The sequence below is a fragment of the Dendrobium catenatum genome, unplaced genomic scaffold, assembly GCF_001605985.2.
Source record: "Dendrobium catenatum unplaced genomic scaffold, ASM160598v2 fragScaff_scaffold_1061, whole genome shotgun sequence".
Lineage (NCBI taxonomy): Eukaryota > Viridiplantae > Streptophyta > Magnoliopsida > Asparagales > Orchidaceae > Dendrobium > Dendrobium catenatum.
The window spans coordinates 2,735,166-2,751,102 of NW_021319523.1; the positions used below are offsets into that span (position 1 = coordinate 2,735,166).

Below are 15,937 nucleotides of genomic sequence, written 5' to 3' on the forward strand. Positions count from 1 at the left end.
TAAGACTTTAATCATGCTTAGTCTTAAAAATTGCCCTTCATTTTTTGGAGAGTGACATCTCCAACAGAAAAACTCATTTTTCATTCCAAAATATAGCAAAATTTCAAAATGTGGTAATTCATCTCCAATCGAACGACATTTTTTCTTTTCTTTATCGTGCTTCCTGCAAAGATAACCATTTTCTCCTCTTTCGCGCACTTCTTCGGCAAATCCCGTGGCCAAATTTTTTGGCATAGGTGAATAATCAGACGCCAATATTGGCATCGCATTGTTCACCTACCAACTTTGACCTGCAATTTGGAGTTCGAATGGACCGAATGACCGATTACATACGGTGGTATGCAGTTCAGTTGGAGATAGTCTTGGGCCAATTAAGTCAAACTCACATATACACAGCACATACATAAGACTCAAATCGAAGACCTCTTGGTTGATAACCAATGCTCTCAACCAACAAATCAAGATGAACTGTGTTCGATAACCTTCATATTGCAATGAAATCAATATAACTATTAATCTGAGCAGCTATAAAACCAAAGTAAAATAATTTACAACAATCTACCTTCAAATCACTATATAATGAATAGTACAATTTGAATTACTGATTATTTTGAGCCAACTGAAGCTTGTGATATGAAATCATAGATAGGTAATCATATAATCAAATGTCTGCTTAATTACTGTTTAATTAGAGATCTCTTGATAAAAAAGAGTTATTGTGATAAACTAAATAACTAAGATATTGAAGAGGATACAAAGTGGCAGAAATGCAGTAAATGTTAACCACAGAAGATCAGTTTGGTAGTGGTAAGTAGTGAAGTTCAGATGTTAATCATCATGGATGGAGAAGACTAACATTTTCATGCCTGCTGCTTTGTTATGCTCACAGGCCTTGACTGGCTGAAGGAAATTGCTGTGCTTGTGGTTGGTCACCATCTCTGCTTTACTGTTAATAAGTTGAAAGAAATTGTTGGAAGTGGAAATTCTTGATGTTGGATGTAAGAAAGTGAGAAGCTGCAGATAAATGAAAAAGTATAGATGGTAAACATGATGGCAAATGGGCAAAACTCATGCTACGTTTCAAACGACTTTCTTGCTACTTTTTAAAGCAGTTCTTTAATATAAAAATTATGTTCAAAATTATTACTTTAGAAAAAAATAAGAAAGCTGTCCCAAAAGAAGCCTTAATACAATCACTGGAGCAAAAATTTTTGAAATAAGAACGTAGAACGAAGATCATCACATAAAATGAAAAATAAAAAATTTACATGCTCACTTAATGATGGCTACATTGCATGATTGTTGTTGTAAATTTCACTATGATTTTAGTGCGGAGATTTAACAATCTGAATGTCTAAAATACAGCATAAAAATGGTTGAGATTTCACTCGATGATGGTTACACCGCATTACTTTTGTTATAAATTTCACTATGATTATATTGCGGAGATTTTTAACAAGCCTAATTGTCTAAAATAGGGCATAAAAATGGCACCTCCATTCTATAAAGAAAAGTTTAGTCAAAAATAAGTGAAATCTCAAAACATCCTTAATGAAAAGATACCTGGTTATGGATGCTTGAGAAATTATTCTGTGCGATTACTGGACGGTCCAGAGGTGAATCGGGATGCGCCACGTCACCCGGTACACAGCAAAAAAAATGACATGGCGCATCCTGATTCGTCTTTGGACGCCGTCCGATGACCGCACAGAATAATTTCTCCTTTTCTAGGGCTCGACTCGCAGCCGAATAGGGACTAAGTTTATGCAACACTTTTTCCTTCCTAGAGCCAAAAATAGACTCCAAAAATTAACAAAACATTTTCAATAAGTGCAAAGTTAAATGGCACAAAATGTAAAAAACTGTACCATTCAAGAGCTCCCATGTTAGAGGGGATTGAGATGGTCCTACTCCAACCAAAATTTGGGCCAAACAGCCTTTTATATTATATATTACAACATATGCCCTACAAAAATTTCACCCCTTAGCAAAGATGTTTTCACATGATACAATTGATTAAAATGTAAATACACCATAGACATGATGGCATCATAATCTTTTTGTTTCGTCTCCTGCTTTCAAATCTTAATTCCACAACTAAGCTCAATGTAGGCTTCGTTTGGGTGGCTTTCTTACTGTTTCTTAAAACAACTTTGTAATGCAAAATTTAAAATTTTTGCACTACAAAGTTGCTTTGAGAAGCAGTAAAAAAGCCGTCCCAAACGAAACCTTAGCGGTTGCATAAGAAGTCGAAATTAGTCATCGAAGGGAGGAAAACAAACAGAATTAAGGAGAAGATAATTGCAAAGCTGGGCATCAAAAGATTTCTCCAAGAAATACTTTAATTCAAAATAATAAGTAAAATACGAAGTAGAAGCAGCTGCACAATTACATCAAATATTAAACAATAAAAATACCTATATAACAATGTTAGCATGCTTCAAATCATTTGAAGATACTTGCTTCAAATGCTATTTATAGATACCTTCCCCAGGCTAAATCAACAGCCTCATAATCTCGAATCAACTTATCCAATTGTTGAAATCATTTGAAAGAGAGATTACGTAGCAGCAATAGCAAGTAAACACGTTGCACAATATTTCTGTTTTATTTCATGTAAACAAATAATAGATATTCTTCCACAAATCATTATGTATATCAATTCTCTTGTCTTCCCCTTCAAATTCCTCTTCGCATTAAGAGACCCCCTTGAGTGAAACACTAGAGCTTCATTGAATTGTGGTGAAAACTAAGCAAGGATAAGCTAGGATATCACCTTTAAATGACAATCCGCAACATAATCTAATCAGTAATCATGAATTGTGCTGCATTGAGAATCCTAGTTATGTTCATTTTATTTTCATTGAGAAATTCTTTTATCATTATCCTAAAATTAGATTGGGGTTTTTAAAGAAGGCAAATAAAAATATTTTTGAGATTAAATTTAAGATCTTAAGATTAGGATTGTTCATGAGAATCTTAGTGTTATGTGAGAAAAAGTAATTAGTGATATTAATAATGTTGCAAAATATGTTCTTGGAGAGTCAAAATAGTACAAAATTGGTTTGACTAAGAAGAAAGAGTGAAGAAAAAGTGTATTGGTTTCTATTTTCAAGAATAAAAATAGTGGGCAAAATGTACAAATTATTGAGAAATTCAGTTAATGTGTCATATATTAAAATTATGGGAGAAAGTAATTAAGCATAGGTTACGACGTGATACTAATATTATTCAAAATCAATTTGGATTTATACTGAGTAGGTCCATTATGAAAGTTATACATTTGTTGAGAGGTTTGATGGAGAAGTATAGAGAGTGTAAGGAGGATCTACATATGATATTTAGTAATTTAGAGAAAACATATGATAAAGTTCCAAAAGAATTACTCTGAAGAGTTCTAGAACAGAAAGGAGTTAACAATGCTTATAATTTATGTTGCACCGATACGGATACAGCGACACGGATACAACACGATACGGATACAGAACACGTCAATTCTTAAAATACATGATATGGGTACGGCGCAGAAACGACATTATAATTTATAAATCATACATAAAAATTAAGAAAGCAATCAAAGCATGATATTTGAAATGGCAAAAAAAATAAAAACAACATCATTTGTAGCCTTGTAGCTTATAATATCAAAATAAAAGTAAGCATTAACCAAGAACAAAAAACATAGACATTAATTGTCTAGCATATGAAATTTCAACTATTTAATAGAAGGAATGATAGGATTAGCTTCTTCAGTGGTTTGTCTTTGAACTTCTATATCATCTTCAATAAATATCATAGCTTTCAATTCAGGCTCATCAAGTGAAAGATTAGCAATTTATAACATTTCAATATCATCAAGAGACTCAAATCCATCTCCAGCAATATCCCACATCTTGTTATCTCCTTTCATATAAGTTGGAGTTTTCCTTGTTAGAAGTCAAAGGTTTATATGCACATAAACTAAATCTTCAGCCCGTTGTGAAATAAGTTTATTTCTCTTCATTGATTGGATGAAAGAGCATATGCTCCAATTTCTTTCACAACAAGATGAGGATGAAACTTGGCCGCGGAATAAAATACAATGCGTCTTTTTTTCGGGTTTTTTTCATTTTACAACGGACACGCAATACACGTGTATCTGATATGCGTGTCCTTTTGAAATTAAATAGTATTTTAATTGGATACGGCTATGTGGTATCCGACGCGTATCCGTTTCCAACACGTATATGATATAACACACCTTCATAAATAGGTGTATCGGTGCAACATAGTTATAATAAAACCATTAAAGATATGTATATAAGAGTTGTTACTTGTACTTGTGTTCAAACACAAGATGGTTTGACCAAGTATTTTCCTATTCCAATTAGATTACATCAAGGATCAGCTTTAAGCTAATATCTTTTTAATTTAGTCATGGGTGTTCTTTCAAAACATTCTCAATAGGATGTACCTTGTTGTACGCTTTTTGTTGATGATATTCTTTTTCTTGATAAAACTAGAGACATAGTTAAAGAAAAACTAGAATTATGGAGATCAACTTTAGAGTCTAAAAGTTTTCATTTGAGTAGAGTTAAAACTAAATACATGAAAAATAATTTTAATGATAATGGATCTAGTGGTGGAAATGTGAAATTAGATGACCAAATCATTAAAATGAGTACACATTTTTGATATCTCGAGTTTATTTTTCAAAGCAATAGTGAAATAGAAGGCGATATTATCAGTAGAATTCAAGTTAGATGGTTGAAATGGAGGAATGCATCGGGCCTGTTGTGTGATAGAATATCCCTCAAACTCAAGTGAAAATTTTATAAAAGGATGGTGAGATCTATAGTTCTTTATGATGCAGAGTGGTGGCCATTAAAATTGGAGCATATTAAATGTTGTTGAGATGCGGATGCTCAAGTGGATGAATGGCTTTACACTTAAACAAAATGTGACACGAGTATATAAGTGAAAAGGCTGGAGTAGCTCCAGTGGCAGATAACACTAAAGAGAGCTTCCTTTGATGATTTGGTCACATAAAACGTTAACCTTATGATGATCTAGTTGGGAGAGTAGATGTATTAGAGCCGGTCTATGTTAAAAAATATAGAGGTAGACCTAAAAAGAGTTGGTTATAAAATATTAAAAATGACATTTTTATTGATTTAAATGGCAATTTTACTCTTAATAGAACATAATAAAAAAAGTTGATTTATGTAGCAACCTCACATAGTGAGATAAAAGCTTATTGTCATTGTTGTTATTAAGAATTCTTGTAACATGAATTGAGAATTAAAATTTTTAAAAAATGTATGAATTTTATAACTAGGTTAATCATGAAAATAATGACCATTGATTTTTCTTATTTTAATTGATATGTTTTCTTATTTCTAAACTCCTTTTTTATTCAATAATTCAATTCATGATCATAACTAAAATAAAAAAATCTGATGTTAGAATCCATCTAAATGTAGTTGATTTGAAAAAATAAAAGAGAGGAATAATTCTTATCAAACTAGGAAATAATATTTACATACTTTCTTCCATAATGTAAATAACTTGTACTTCTTATTCTATCAATTTATGGAACCATTTTTTGGAATTGATCGAGATATTTTTCACAACATACAAAAAGTGGAAAAAATTGAAATATAGATCAAAGACCAACTAAGCCTTCTTGGAGGCTTGTTTTAAAATAGAAAAATAGGAATCCTATGATAATATCATAGAATAAAGTTTAATCTTAAAATTCATCTTGTTTGATGTAAGAAGTTCTGGATTAATTGGAAACACTGAGCCTAATTGAATAATTTAGTAACTAGAAGAGAGGTTATCTCATTGGGGTCGGTGCTTTGTTCAAATAGACAAACAGAGATAAAATTAGATTAACTTCGAAACCCCATTTTGGATCTTCAAGTCTTAGATATTCAAAGAATATGAGCAACTTTCAAAAGAAATATAAGTTTTTTTTTTATATACTCTGAAATGCTTTATGGTGCAGAATGTTGGTCATTAAAAGAGAAGTATAATATTAAGTGTTGCAGAGATGAGGATGCTCACGTGGATGAGTGGCTTTACTCTTAAAGACGGGATACGAAATGAGCATATACGTGAAAAGGTTGGAGACTTGGAGTAGCTCCAATGGAAGATAAGATTAGAGAGAGTCGCCTTAGATGATTTGGTCACATAAAACGGCGGCCTTCTGATGACCCGGTTAGGAAAGTAGATGTATTAGATTTGACTTAAATTAATAAAGGTGGATATAAACCATTAGAAATGACCTTTCTTTATTAGATTTAAATGAGAATTTGACCCTTAACAGAGCGATTTAAATGAGAATTTGTCTCTTAACAGGGCACAATGGAGAAAAAGAATTCATGTAGTCGACCCCACGTAGTGGGATAAAGGCTTGTTGTTGTTGTTGTACTCTACAACATCAATTCATTCATTTTTATTAATAAATTATCAAGAGGCTAATTGAAGTTGTTTTTCTTAAGGGCTATGATTACTAATGCAGATCTAACATTAGAGAAGAAAAATCACACAACACTTAAAATTTTCAAACATAAATTGTTAATCTAAATATGCTTATTAAGATCGAACTAAATGAAAAATTCAAGATTTATATAGTTCAAGAATAGTCGGCATTCTAAGGAGTAGAGGAAATGATCCGCTAACAAGATGCTAAAATAAGCACACAAGTATGTGTGGAACAAGAATCCACTATTCACTAGAATTTATGCGTTCACCCAAATCTCCTTGCAAGTAAAACCAAAGTTTTTCTAATAACAAATCAATGAAAACGCTTCACTTTTTTATTTTAGGAACCAAAGAGCGGTAAAGATCAAATATCAACTTAATGTTGGTTTGGTATGTATCAAACACTATAGATTCTTGAAGAAAGCAATGATGAAGTCATTGCAGACATTCTCGTCCCCACTTGCATGCTCTATTAGTCGTGTAGCTACAATAAGTGGGTTCATAGGAGAAAATTTTAATCCATAAGAATGATCAAGGTACAGTTGGTTGATAAACATGATGAAGAATAGCGATTAAGGTATAATTATTTGATAAGAAAGAAGAAGAATAGTTAAATCTATATTGTGGTGATCACACGGTGATCTAAATTGTTCTATCTTATCTCTATTATTTCATAAGCCCCCAATATTAACTTGGTTAAGAGAGTTTTGGTAAGTTAAGAGAGTTTTAGTAAGTTAAGCATTAAACCCAAATAAGGAGTCATCATATCAAACCAATCTAAATAATTTAACCAAGTTTAGGATAAGGTTCACCGAGGAGATGTTCTTCTTGATACCTCATTGTCAAGCAACAATTGATTTAAGTCAATGGATAAGAGCAACAATTAATGTATTTATATAAACATTTCATTCAACTATACGCTACAGAGTTGAATCCACATGCTCTAATATACCCAAAAATAAATAAAAACTTTCATTTATAAGAGTCCTCCACACCACATATCCCTCCCGCTCAAAGCTACCATTGGAAAGTTTATAATCAATTGTGATATAACAAAAATCCATCAAAGAACTCACTTATTGTAGGTTCTAACATGCAGTCACCATGCTTTGCTCAATCATGGGATAGTTAGCCAGAGTCTATAAGGCTACAATTGTTCTAATAACTTGAGTACGGCCTAGGCTTAACTCATTAGGAAGTATGATCCGTATGGATCATTGATTGTGCTTGATGCAAACATATTTTTTCTCCATTGAATACACAACATAGCATATGAGGAAAAAAAACTAATTTCACTTCTTCCAATAACTCCTTCACTTTACTACTACACTTCCCTAACAAAACACAGATATCAACCACTTCTTTCTTGAAAGAATAGACAGCAGTACTGGACCCTCAATAATGCAGAGTAGTTATTTTCACAAAAAATAAGTAAAATTCAAGCATTAAAAGGAGGTATAAAGTGTGAGCAGCTGTCATTAGTTAGCTTATACTACAACGGCACTTATTTACTTTTGTAATTTTCCTCTGTCTATATATATTCTCTGTAACTGTGCTTTGAATGATACAGAATTACTTTTTCCTTTTATCTTCTCTGCTCCGTCTCTCTTCTTCCTCTCAAACTCTTTCATGGTATCAGAGCACCGGGAAATGGGAGAACAAGAATCGACTTCCTCCATCCCTCCCGCTTCAACCTCCACATTCGTCGGTACATCTACGGAGAGCTCGTCCTGCCGGCCTCTCTCAAGTTCATCATCTCAAACTTCAAGAATCTCATCCCGCATCACCTAACTGCGGACAACTATGCAATCTGGCGGATCCAAATCTATCAAAATCTCACGGCCAACGGCTATGCCGATTTTCTCACTGGCAAGATCGTCCCGCCCACCGATACACATTCGCAAGATTACGCTCGCTGGCGCCTTATCGACAGTAACTTAATCTCTGCTCTCTTTTCCACTATTTCTCCGGCCCTCCTTCCCTATGTCATTACCTCTTCCTCCGCCCACGAAGTATGGGAAACCCTCGAACGTCGCCTTCAGTCGACATGTCGTTCTCGAGTAATTCAACTCAAGAATGAACTACATCATGTCCAGATGAACAATCAAACCATGCAACAGTATCTCTCCACCGTCAAGAACCTAGTGGACAACATCGCCGTAGCAGGAACTCAAATCGATCCAGAGGACATCGTTCTTTACATTTTGAACGGTCTTCCGACGACCTATAACGCGTTCAAAACTGCAATTCGTACCTCATCCTCGCCCGCGGATCTTGACAAGCTTTATTCTCAACTTTGCAGTGAAGAGATACATATTAATCATGAAATCAAGAAGGAGCAATCTCTCAACAATTCCACCTCCGCCCTCTATGCTGCTTCCGTCAATCAACAAAAGAACTGTGCCCCGAAACGATTCTTTAAGAACAAATCTTCCGCCCCTCGTCAATCGGAGCAGCCGGATGCAACAAATACCAATCAGGTCAATCGACCAACTTGCCAAATCTGTGGCAAGATTGGACACATTGCATTAAATTGTTGGCACCGGAGCAATTACAAGTATGCTCCAACGATCCAAAATGCACCGCGCGCACTCCTCACACAACCTACGCCTCCACAAAACTGGATCCTCGACACCGGCGCGACAAATCATTTAACGCACGACAGCACAAGTCTACATCAACCCGTGACCTACACAAGCTCCGACTCGGTCACGGTCGCCAATGGCTCGTCTCTATCGGCATACAATTCAGCCATTAATGTTAAGAATGGAAATTAATAAAACAAATGGCCTCACTTGTCAAAGCTCCATGAGCAAATGTATAGGATAATCCTTCGGGAAGGAAATATAGGAATTGTGCAAAAGTGCGAACTGAACTTACGTCTGCCTAGAGTGGCCAGCTCCCAACCCAATCAATATAACAATATATATAACAAGCTAGTAAAAAAATATTGGATTAAGTTGGTCCAATCTGACCATCTCAACTTGATGCTCCACATCACTTTGTGAAAGGCAGTGGGTAATGCCTACTAATCCTGACTCGGGATAAAGAAAGTGTAGAAATCAAAGAGGGCAATGAGAGAATGTAAGCAAGAGATAGAAGTCGGGGAAGAGCAAGCGATACAGAGATGGTCAGTAAGAAAGAAATTGAGGAAGACAATGAGGCAACTAACAAGCTTTGATGGTGGCTATAGAAGGATCATAAGCATGGCCACTTCTCCATCTTATTTTTTTGCCTATATTAATGTAAAACCCTAACTTAGTCTCAACTTTATATAATTTCTCTCCTAAAAATTATATTAATTAGATGGGGTTTTGAGCAGAGATTAATGATAGAAAAGTTCAATCAAACTCCAAATCACCTTGACTGAATTTGAATTTCAGCAAGGTGTGAAACCAGAATTTGGAAGAACTTGAAGAAACACAAACGGGAACATAATTAACTTGATAGTAGTAGGTAGAAAACACACATGATACAATGGATATTCAATCGAAGAAGAAGATCCGACTCTCCCAACTCTCTAGACGCTGCTAGAGCCCAAAACAGCAAAGAAACAGTCAAAATAAAGCCAACTTCTACATGTCCTACCCTAGGAAGACATATTACTTAATGCATACAATCCAAAAGAAAATCTCTAAACAGCCCCTATATTCAAATTTCCCTCCTAATTCCCACCTAAATCCTTCCTAATTGACGCTGTTAGATCCACCATTTGGGCGGAACAAGCAGGAGAAGAAACTATGCTCCGCCTTGTGTAGACACGGGCCGATTCAATGTGGATCGGCCGGACCAGTCTAACAATTAACCACCCCAGATTGATTTTTAGTGTTTATTTAAAATTTTTTTAAAGGGCTAACATAGAGATTTAGGGCATTTAACCCTATATTACCATTTCCATGATTTGTGCAAGACCATCTATAAGAAATATTTGGTATTGTAGGAGCGTATCTGTTGAGATTTAATCAAAATGAATTATGTGAAGTTATTTTTGTTTATTAAAATAAATTTGTGTGTGTGTGCATATGTGTATTTAAAAGAATTCTATGATAATTGAATCTTGGATGAGTTTTTGAGGATTTCATGAACTTATGGTCAATAATATTCTATGCATAAATAACTACATAATTAAGGAATATGTGGAATTAATTATGAAGTAAATTAGAGGAACACTGAAATTGTTGAGTACCATGTGTTGGAGTGGGATATAGTAGAGTCGTGCTCAGCATGTCAAACTATAAGCATGCCCCATTTATATGTTAATCTATATTGTAGAACATACTTGATTCCTTTGTAATGGTTCTTATGCTTATATTGATACAATATCATGTTTAGTTAGCTTTGATATGTTAAAGTAGAAATTCATTAATCTTAAAATAAACCATGCTATGGAATAAATTATTTTATATGTGCATAACTTTAACTAATGTGAAATACATCTTATGCAAATCATAAACTTTGTTTACATAAAGTATGATTTGGCATATCAATTACATTATCTTTGTTATAAAAACTTGTTCATAACCAAGATTGTGAAAATTGGACCAGACAAAACCTAAAGAAAGAGAAGTTCAAGGTTCAATGGTTTGACTGGGGTTGAAACGAATAACGTAATAAATATTAAAATTATTCAATTATAATATATATTATATAATAAATGAAATTTTTTAAAGGAAAATTATAATTACATCAATTAAGACTCGTGAACAAGCTCGATTAAAGATATATAAAGTGTGGTAAGAAGCTTGATTAACTATTCTGTGTTTTTTTTTTTTTTTGTTGTACGCTTATGTTGATATGTGGCTAGTAAGGTAAATTGGTTCATAGAGTAACAACTCTCTTAGAGTCACTAGACTAAACCAGGTGAGCGAAACATTTCCTCTAATTCAAAGTACTACAACCAATCAGTTATCTATTAAATTTATAATAACAAATGATTGATAAGTCATTTTTGTATGAATAAATAAGAAGAATGCAACTAGATGATCTATTACTCGAAAGCAATGATTGTCATTTTTCATATGAGCATTACAACATAAAAATCATTAATAATTAATTCTCATTCAAAAAAATGTTGGACTAAAAGATGTGTTTAAGTTGATACAATGATTATGATTGTTATGATAGCATGCATTGTTTACCATGCAATTTTATTGGTCATAATGCCTTCTAGATCTCTTGTTATTTATAACTTGGCCAATAGTTTCACCTATTAAGTTTGTTTCTTGCAAATTCACACCTATCGATGTTTATGATTTTAAAATTATTATTGGTGTCTCTTAGAATATAGAGCTTCTAGGTTTAAGTTTTAAACAGCTTGGGAAGCTGAAAAAGATCATAATTTATTTAATTAATTTAATAGACTTTTATTATTTGAATTTATTGTTATACACTTATACTAGTTAAGCTTAAGTTTTAGAGGATAAATATTTCAATGCCATTAACTTTAGAAAGCTTTTATTATATTTTTGTTGATATCTAGACAAGATTATACTTATTGGATTAATTTTAAATTTATCAATTCACCTTGTCTCACTGGTACTTTTGATTTCCAAAACCGGTGGGCAAGTTGTAGCAGTATCTCTGGTGTAGAATATAAAAGAAAACATGCACATGAGCATCACTGCATCACTAGTAAAAATCGTTACCAATTTGCTTCCATCGCATCATTTGGGCAGTTTGATAATTCTTTGCAAAACCACAGTCTTTGCCCTCCTTATGTCCCTGCTACACCGATCAGCCTGCTGCACCAAATCCTCAATGGTTTTCATAAACACTCCCATCTTCTTCCTTATCTCCTCGATACCAAGCCTCACAGCCTCTTCATCTTTGAATGCGAATTCAGCATTCTCAAACAGCAATCGTATATGATCTTCCAATCGGTTCACCAAAACTCTAATGCTATCCAAATCAGTAATCACAACAAAGGTCCCTGCATGCATTGCATTAATTAGCCCCTTCTCAGCCTTAAGTGCGTCCTGGTAGCCCTTCCACATGGAATCAAACCACTTCCCCATAGATCCCAACGGAATCGAAGAGGCAGCAGCCAACGCCGCTGCTATAGGCGGCGCAGCCACCACAGCAGCCACCACCGAGCAGATCAGAAGTGCCGCAAAAGCCGAGGCAAAGATTACGCACGTAACCTTTCTCCATGCTTTGACAGATTTGAGCTTCTTGTCAAGCTCGTTCTTTCTACGATGCAACTTCTCGAGCATTGACAATTGCTGTTGGTAGACTGATTGAAATGCCTGGTAAAACTCATCAGTGAACGGATCCCCAGTAGCCTTAAAATGCCTCAACTCCTCTAGGGTTTTCGTGTATCTCGTCTTTCTGTTCTCTTCTAGAGATTGGACCTCCTCATCGGCTGCGGCCGCGGCAGCGGCAGCGTGTTCTTCGTCGAAGCTTTTAAGGGCGAGCTGAACAATAAGCTGAGAGTGGCGAGCTTTCTTGAGACAATTCTCAAGAGTAGTGAAGAAATCAAGAGTACGGAGACTGTTCTCGAAGTAGTCCTCAACGAGCGGGAAGATCTCCGAGTTCTTCCAGATATCCTTTTGGCAGTCGAGGATGATGCGGACGACGTCTTGGTTCATGTCGAAGAGGGATCCAGCAACTTCTGTAAGGGTATCAAATGAAAGAGAGCGGAGCTGGACGTTAACGGCGAGATTGGAGATAACCCGGCTAGTACGCTGCTGGAGACCGGCATCAAAGTTCTCAATCTCCGGATCCACCCTGCAAGCTGCCTCGTACGAGCTCAGCTCCGCCAGATACTGGTCGCTACCGCCGGAGACAGATCCACTGGTACCGCCGCCGCTGGCACGCCTCTTGCTGAACGAGATGCCCATTGACGAAAAACAGGGCAAACTGTAAAGTGATTTGAGTATCTCTGCGCGTCCTTAAAAATGTACGAGTAGAAGAAGACAATAACAAGGACAAGGAGAGAGGGGAGGTAAGGAATGGAGAGCAATCAAAGCGTAAGCCACTGCTTCCTTCTCTTCCTCCCCTCCCTCGCTTCTTCACCGACTAGGAGGCTCAGATCGAGTCAAAGCGGAGGAAGACCGGAGGGAAAGGTCTGGAAAAACCTAGAATGGGACTTAAACGAGGTCAATGGGAAAGGAGAGAGGAAGCTTTCGTTAAGCTCTCTTATTAGTCCGGCGAGGATGACTTCAGCTGAAAGGAACCTGTGTGACCATGGAGAAATTATTAGGCGCGGAGTCCGCGCGTAGCTCTGCCTCCCGACTGGATTTAACACGCTAATTATTTGTAGTCTTTTTTATGTTTTTGTCAGCCGGATCGGTTCAACTCTGCTGGATAATTTAAATAATTTTTTCAAGTTTAAGCTTTAGTTTAGGATTTGAGCTTCTTTTTAAAAACAAAAAACATGAATTTACTTTCTACGTATCTGTTGAGTTTTAGGGTTTAGTATTTGTTGATTATTTATTTAGTATTTATTGAGTATTTAGTGAGTGTTTAATATGTATTTATTGAGTATTTGTTGCTTATTTGTTGTATATTTGATGAGTATTTGTTGAGTATTTCATGCATATTCAATACAATTTTACTTTTCTTTACATATTTTGTACCAGGATGTGAAAGAGGCATACGAGGTTTATGATAAGTATAAATAATAAGTGAATATGTATTGTTTTAATTGTATTATGTAGGAAAATGACATAAAATTCTAAGTTTCATATAGCAACACGGCGTCGAAGAAATAAATAACGTCGCAGCGTCATCAAAGACACCGCCAGAGCGCCAAAATATCAGCATTGCAACGACGACTTCTCAAAGCAGCATCGCAGCGGTCAAATACTAACTTTCGCGATGCCGAGTTCTTTGTTGTACAGCATCACTGTGTCATAATCCATAAAGCCTTGGCACCCATTTCTCCCGACGCCGTAGCATCCAAACGTTAGCACACCGCGGCATAGCAGTTGTGATTTCCCAGGAACACGATCTGTCATCGAAGCGATGAGACTATTCACCAAGTAACTGATCCACATCAGCAAGCCACACAACGGCACCAGAAAAATAGCACAACAGCATTAGTTCATTTAATGGGCGCAACGACACTGATCTTTCTACTGTCAAACGCTTGTTTTCCTATAAATAATCATTGTGTTATATTTGTAATGGAGTTTAGTCACTTATATAATTTTAGTCTAATTTAGAGTTTTTTTTTTTTTTTTTTTCAAAAACTCACTTAGAATGACAACTAAGTGAATTTAGAAAAAATATTTGATTCTATCATTAGAGTGTCTGGCTTGTGTTTGTGTAAGCAAAATTGTACGTAAAGAGAAAGAGTGTAGAGGAGATCCATTGTACTCTTATGGTGATATCTATCTATTATATTATTTTTTTTTTCTATTATGATATCAATGAAAATGAGTTTGCTTCAATTCTACTCAATATCTTGCTAAATTATCTTATTTTGAATTGATATGTAAGTATCGTATATAGTACTAATGAATTATCTTATTTCTTAATTAATTAAAAAGATGTTTTCAATATTACTAAATCTTCTTTTAATATACATAGTGATCATATATGTAGTTAAATTATATGTAATGTGGGGCCTATACAGATGTAAACAAGCATAACCAAGAATATTGAATTAGTATGCGTCATGCTTAGGCATAGGGTATGAAATATATTAAATTCTTAATGAGATGATATAACTGTAAGAAGTCGATAGACATCCTTTGTTCTTACAAGTTTGACAGAGATCTAAGGATGTATATGCTCTGAATAGCATCACAATTAAAAGAGATTAATTAGAAAAAATATGTTATTTACATTCATCAATAAAAAACATTATATCCATATAATGTATTCATTATTTTTATCTAATTTTATTTAAGAGATTGAATCTCCACAATTTTTATTTTAAGTGAGTAGAATAATTATTATAATTTTAGTATACAATACTACTGAATAGCAAGTGAGCACATCTTCTTTGTGGGATTGATACTCTATTCTATCACTATATTACTTAATTCGACATGTATACTTACATATTTTAAGCGAAGATTTTATAATTTTTATATATCAAAGAAAACCTAAGTATTTGTGGGGATTGATAAAGCCCTAATTAATTTCACAATTTTATAGGTTACTCCATTGCCACCATCAGTTTACTGCAGTTATACCCATAATGTTGGTTTTAGTGTTCGTAAGGATCATCACAATTACTGGCCAAATTCCCTAAAGATAAAGACCAAGGACTTCAATAAAGCTCCAATTTTTTTTTTCACGCGCTCCCGCTAGGGCTTCTGCTGCTCGCCGCTCCCGCTAGGGCTTCCGGCCGGCGTCGGCTGGGCTTCGCTGTCCTGCTTGGGGGCTTCATACCCGCGAAGGCTGGGAGTCGCCGTTCCTGCTTGGGCGGCTCGTCCGCGACGGATCGCAGCTCGCGACGGCTGGTCTTCGCGACGCAGCCTGGCTTGGTCTGCCGCCGCCTGGGCCTTTCTTCTGGTTG

General features: G+C 35.2%; 2 protein-coding genes across 8 annotated transcripts in view; one reads left to right on the forward strand and one right to left on the reverse strand.

Annotated features, from left to right (window-relative positions):
* LOC110105612 overlaps positions 1–9,245 on the forward strand; it is a 15,947-nt gene extending 6,702 nt beyond the window's left edge. Inside the window, exons 3-4 of the mRNA XM_028698268.1 lie at positions 890–956; positions 8,039–9,245. Of these exons, the coding sequence (XP_028554101.1) occupies positions 890–956; positions 8,039–9,245 (1,274 nt within the window). The remainder of the gene's footprint in view (positions 1–889; positions 957–8,038) is intronic.
* LOC110105598 (UPF0496 protein 1) lies at positions 635–13,620 on the reverse strand. Of its 7 annotated transcripts, none has more exons than XR_002304164.2 (3): positions 12,114–13,620; positions 1,869–1,966; positions 635–946 (listed from the first exon to the last, which is right to left on the reverse strand). XR_002304164.2 is itself a non-coding variant. In XM_020835173.2 (2 exons), the coding sequence occupies exon 1, from the start codon at positions 13,305–13,307 to the stop codon at positions 12,132–12,134; it is 1,176 nt and encodes a 391-aa protein (XP_020690832.1). In that variant the 5' UTR covers positions 13,308–13,620; the 3' UTR covers positions 635–946; positions 12,114–12,131. The 7 variants fall into 7 exon arrangements, 2 of the variants coding, with proteins under 2 accessions (XP_020690832.1, XP_020690821.1); XR_002304163.2 differs by having other exon boundaries at positions 635–1,014; XR_003701947.1 differs by having other exon boundaries at positions 657–1,014; positions 11,992–13,619.
* Between the last annotated feature and the right edge of the window lie 2,317 nt (positions 13,621–15,937).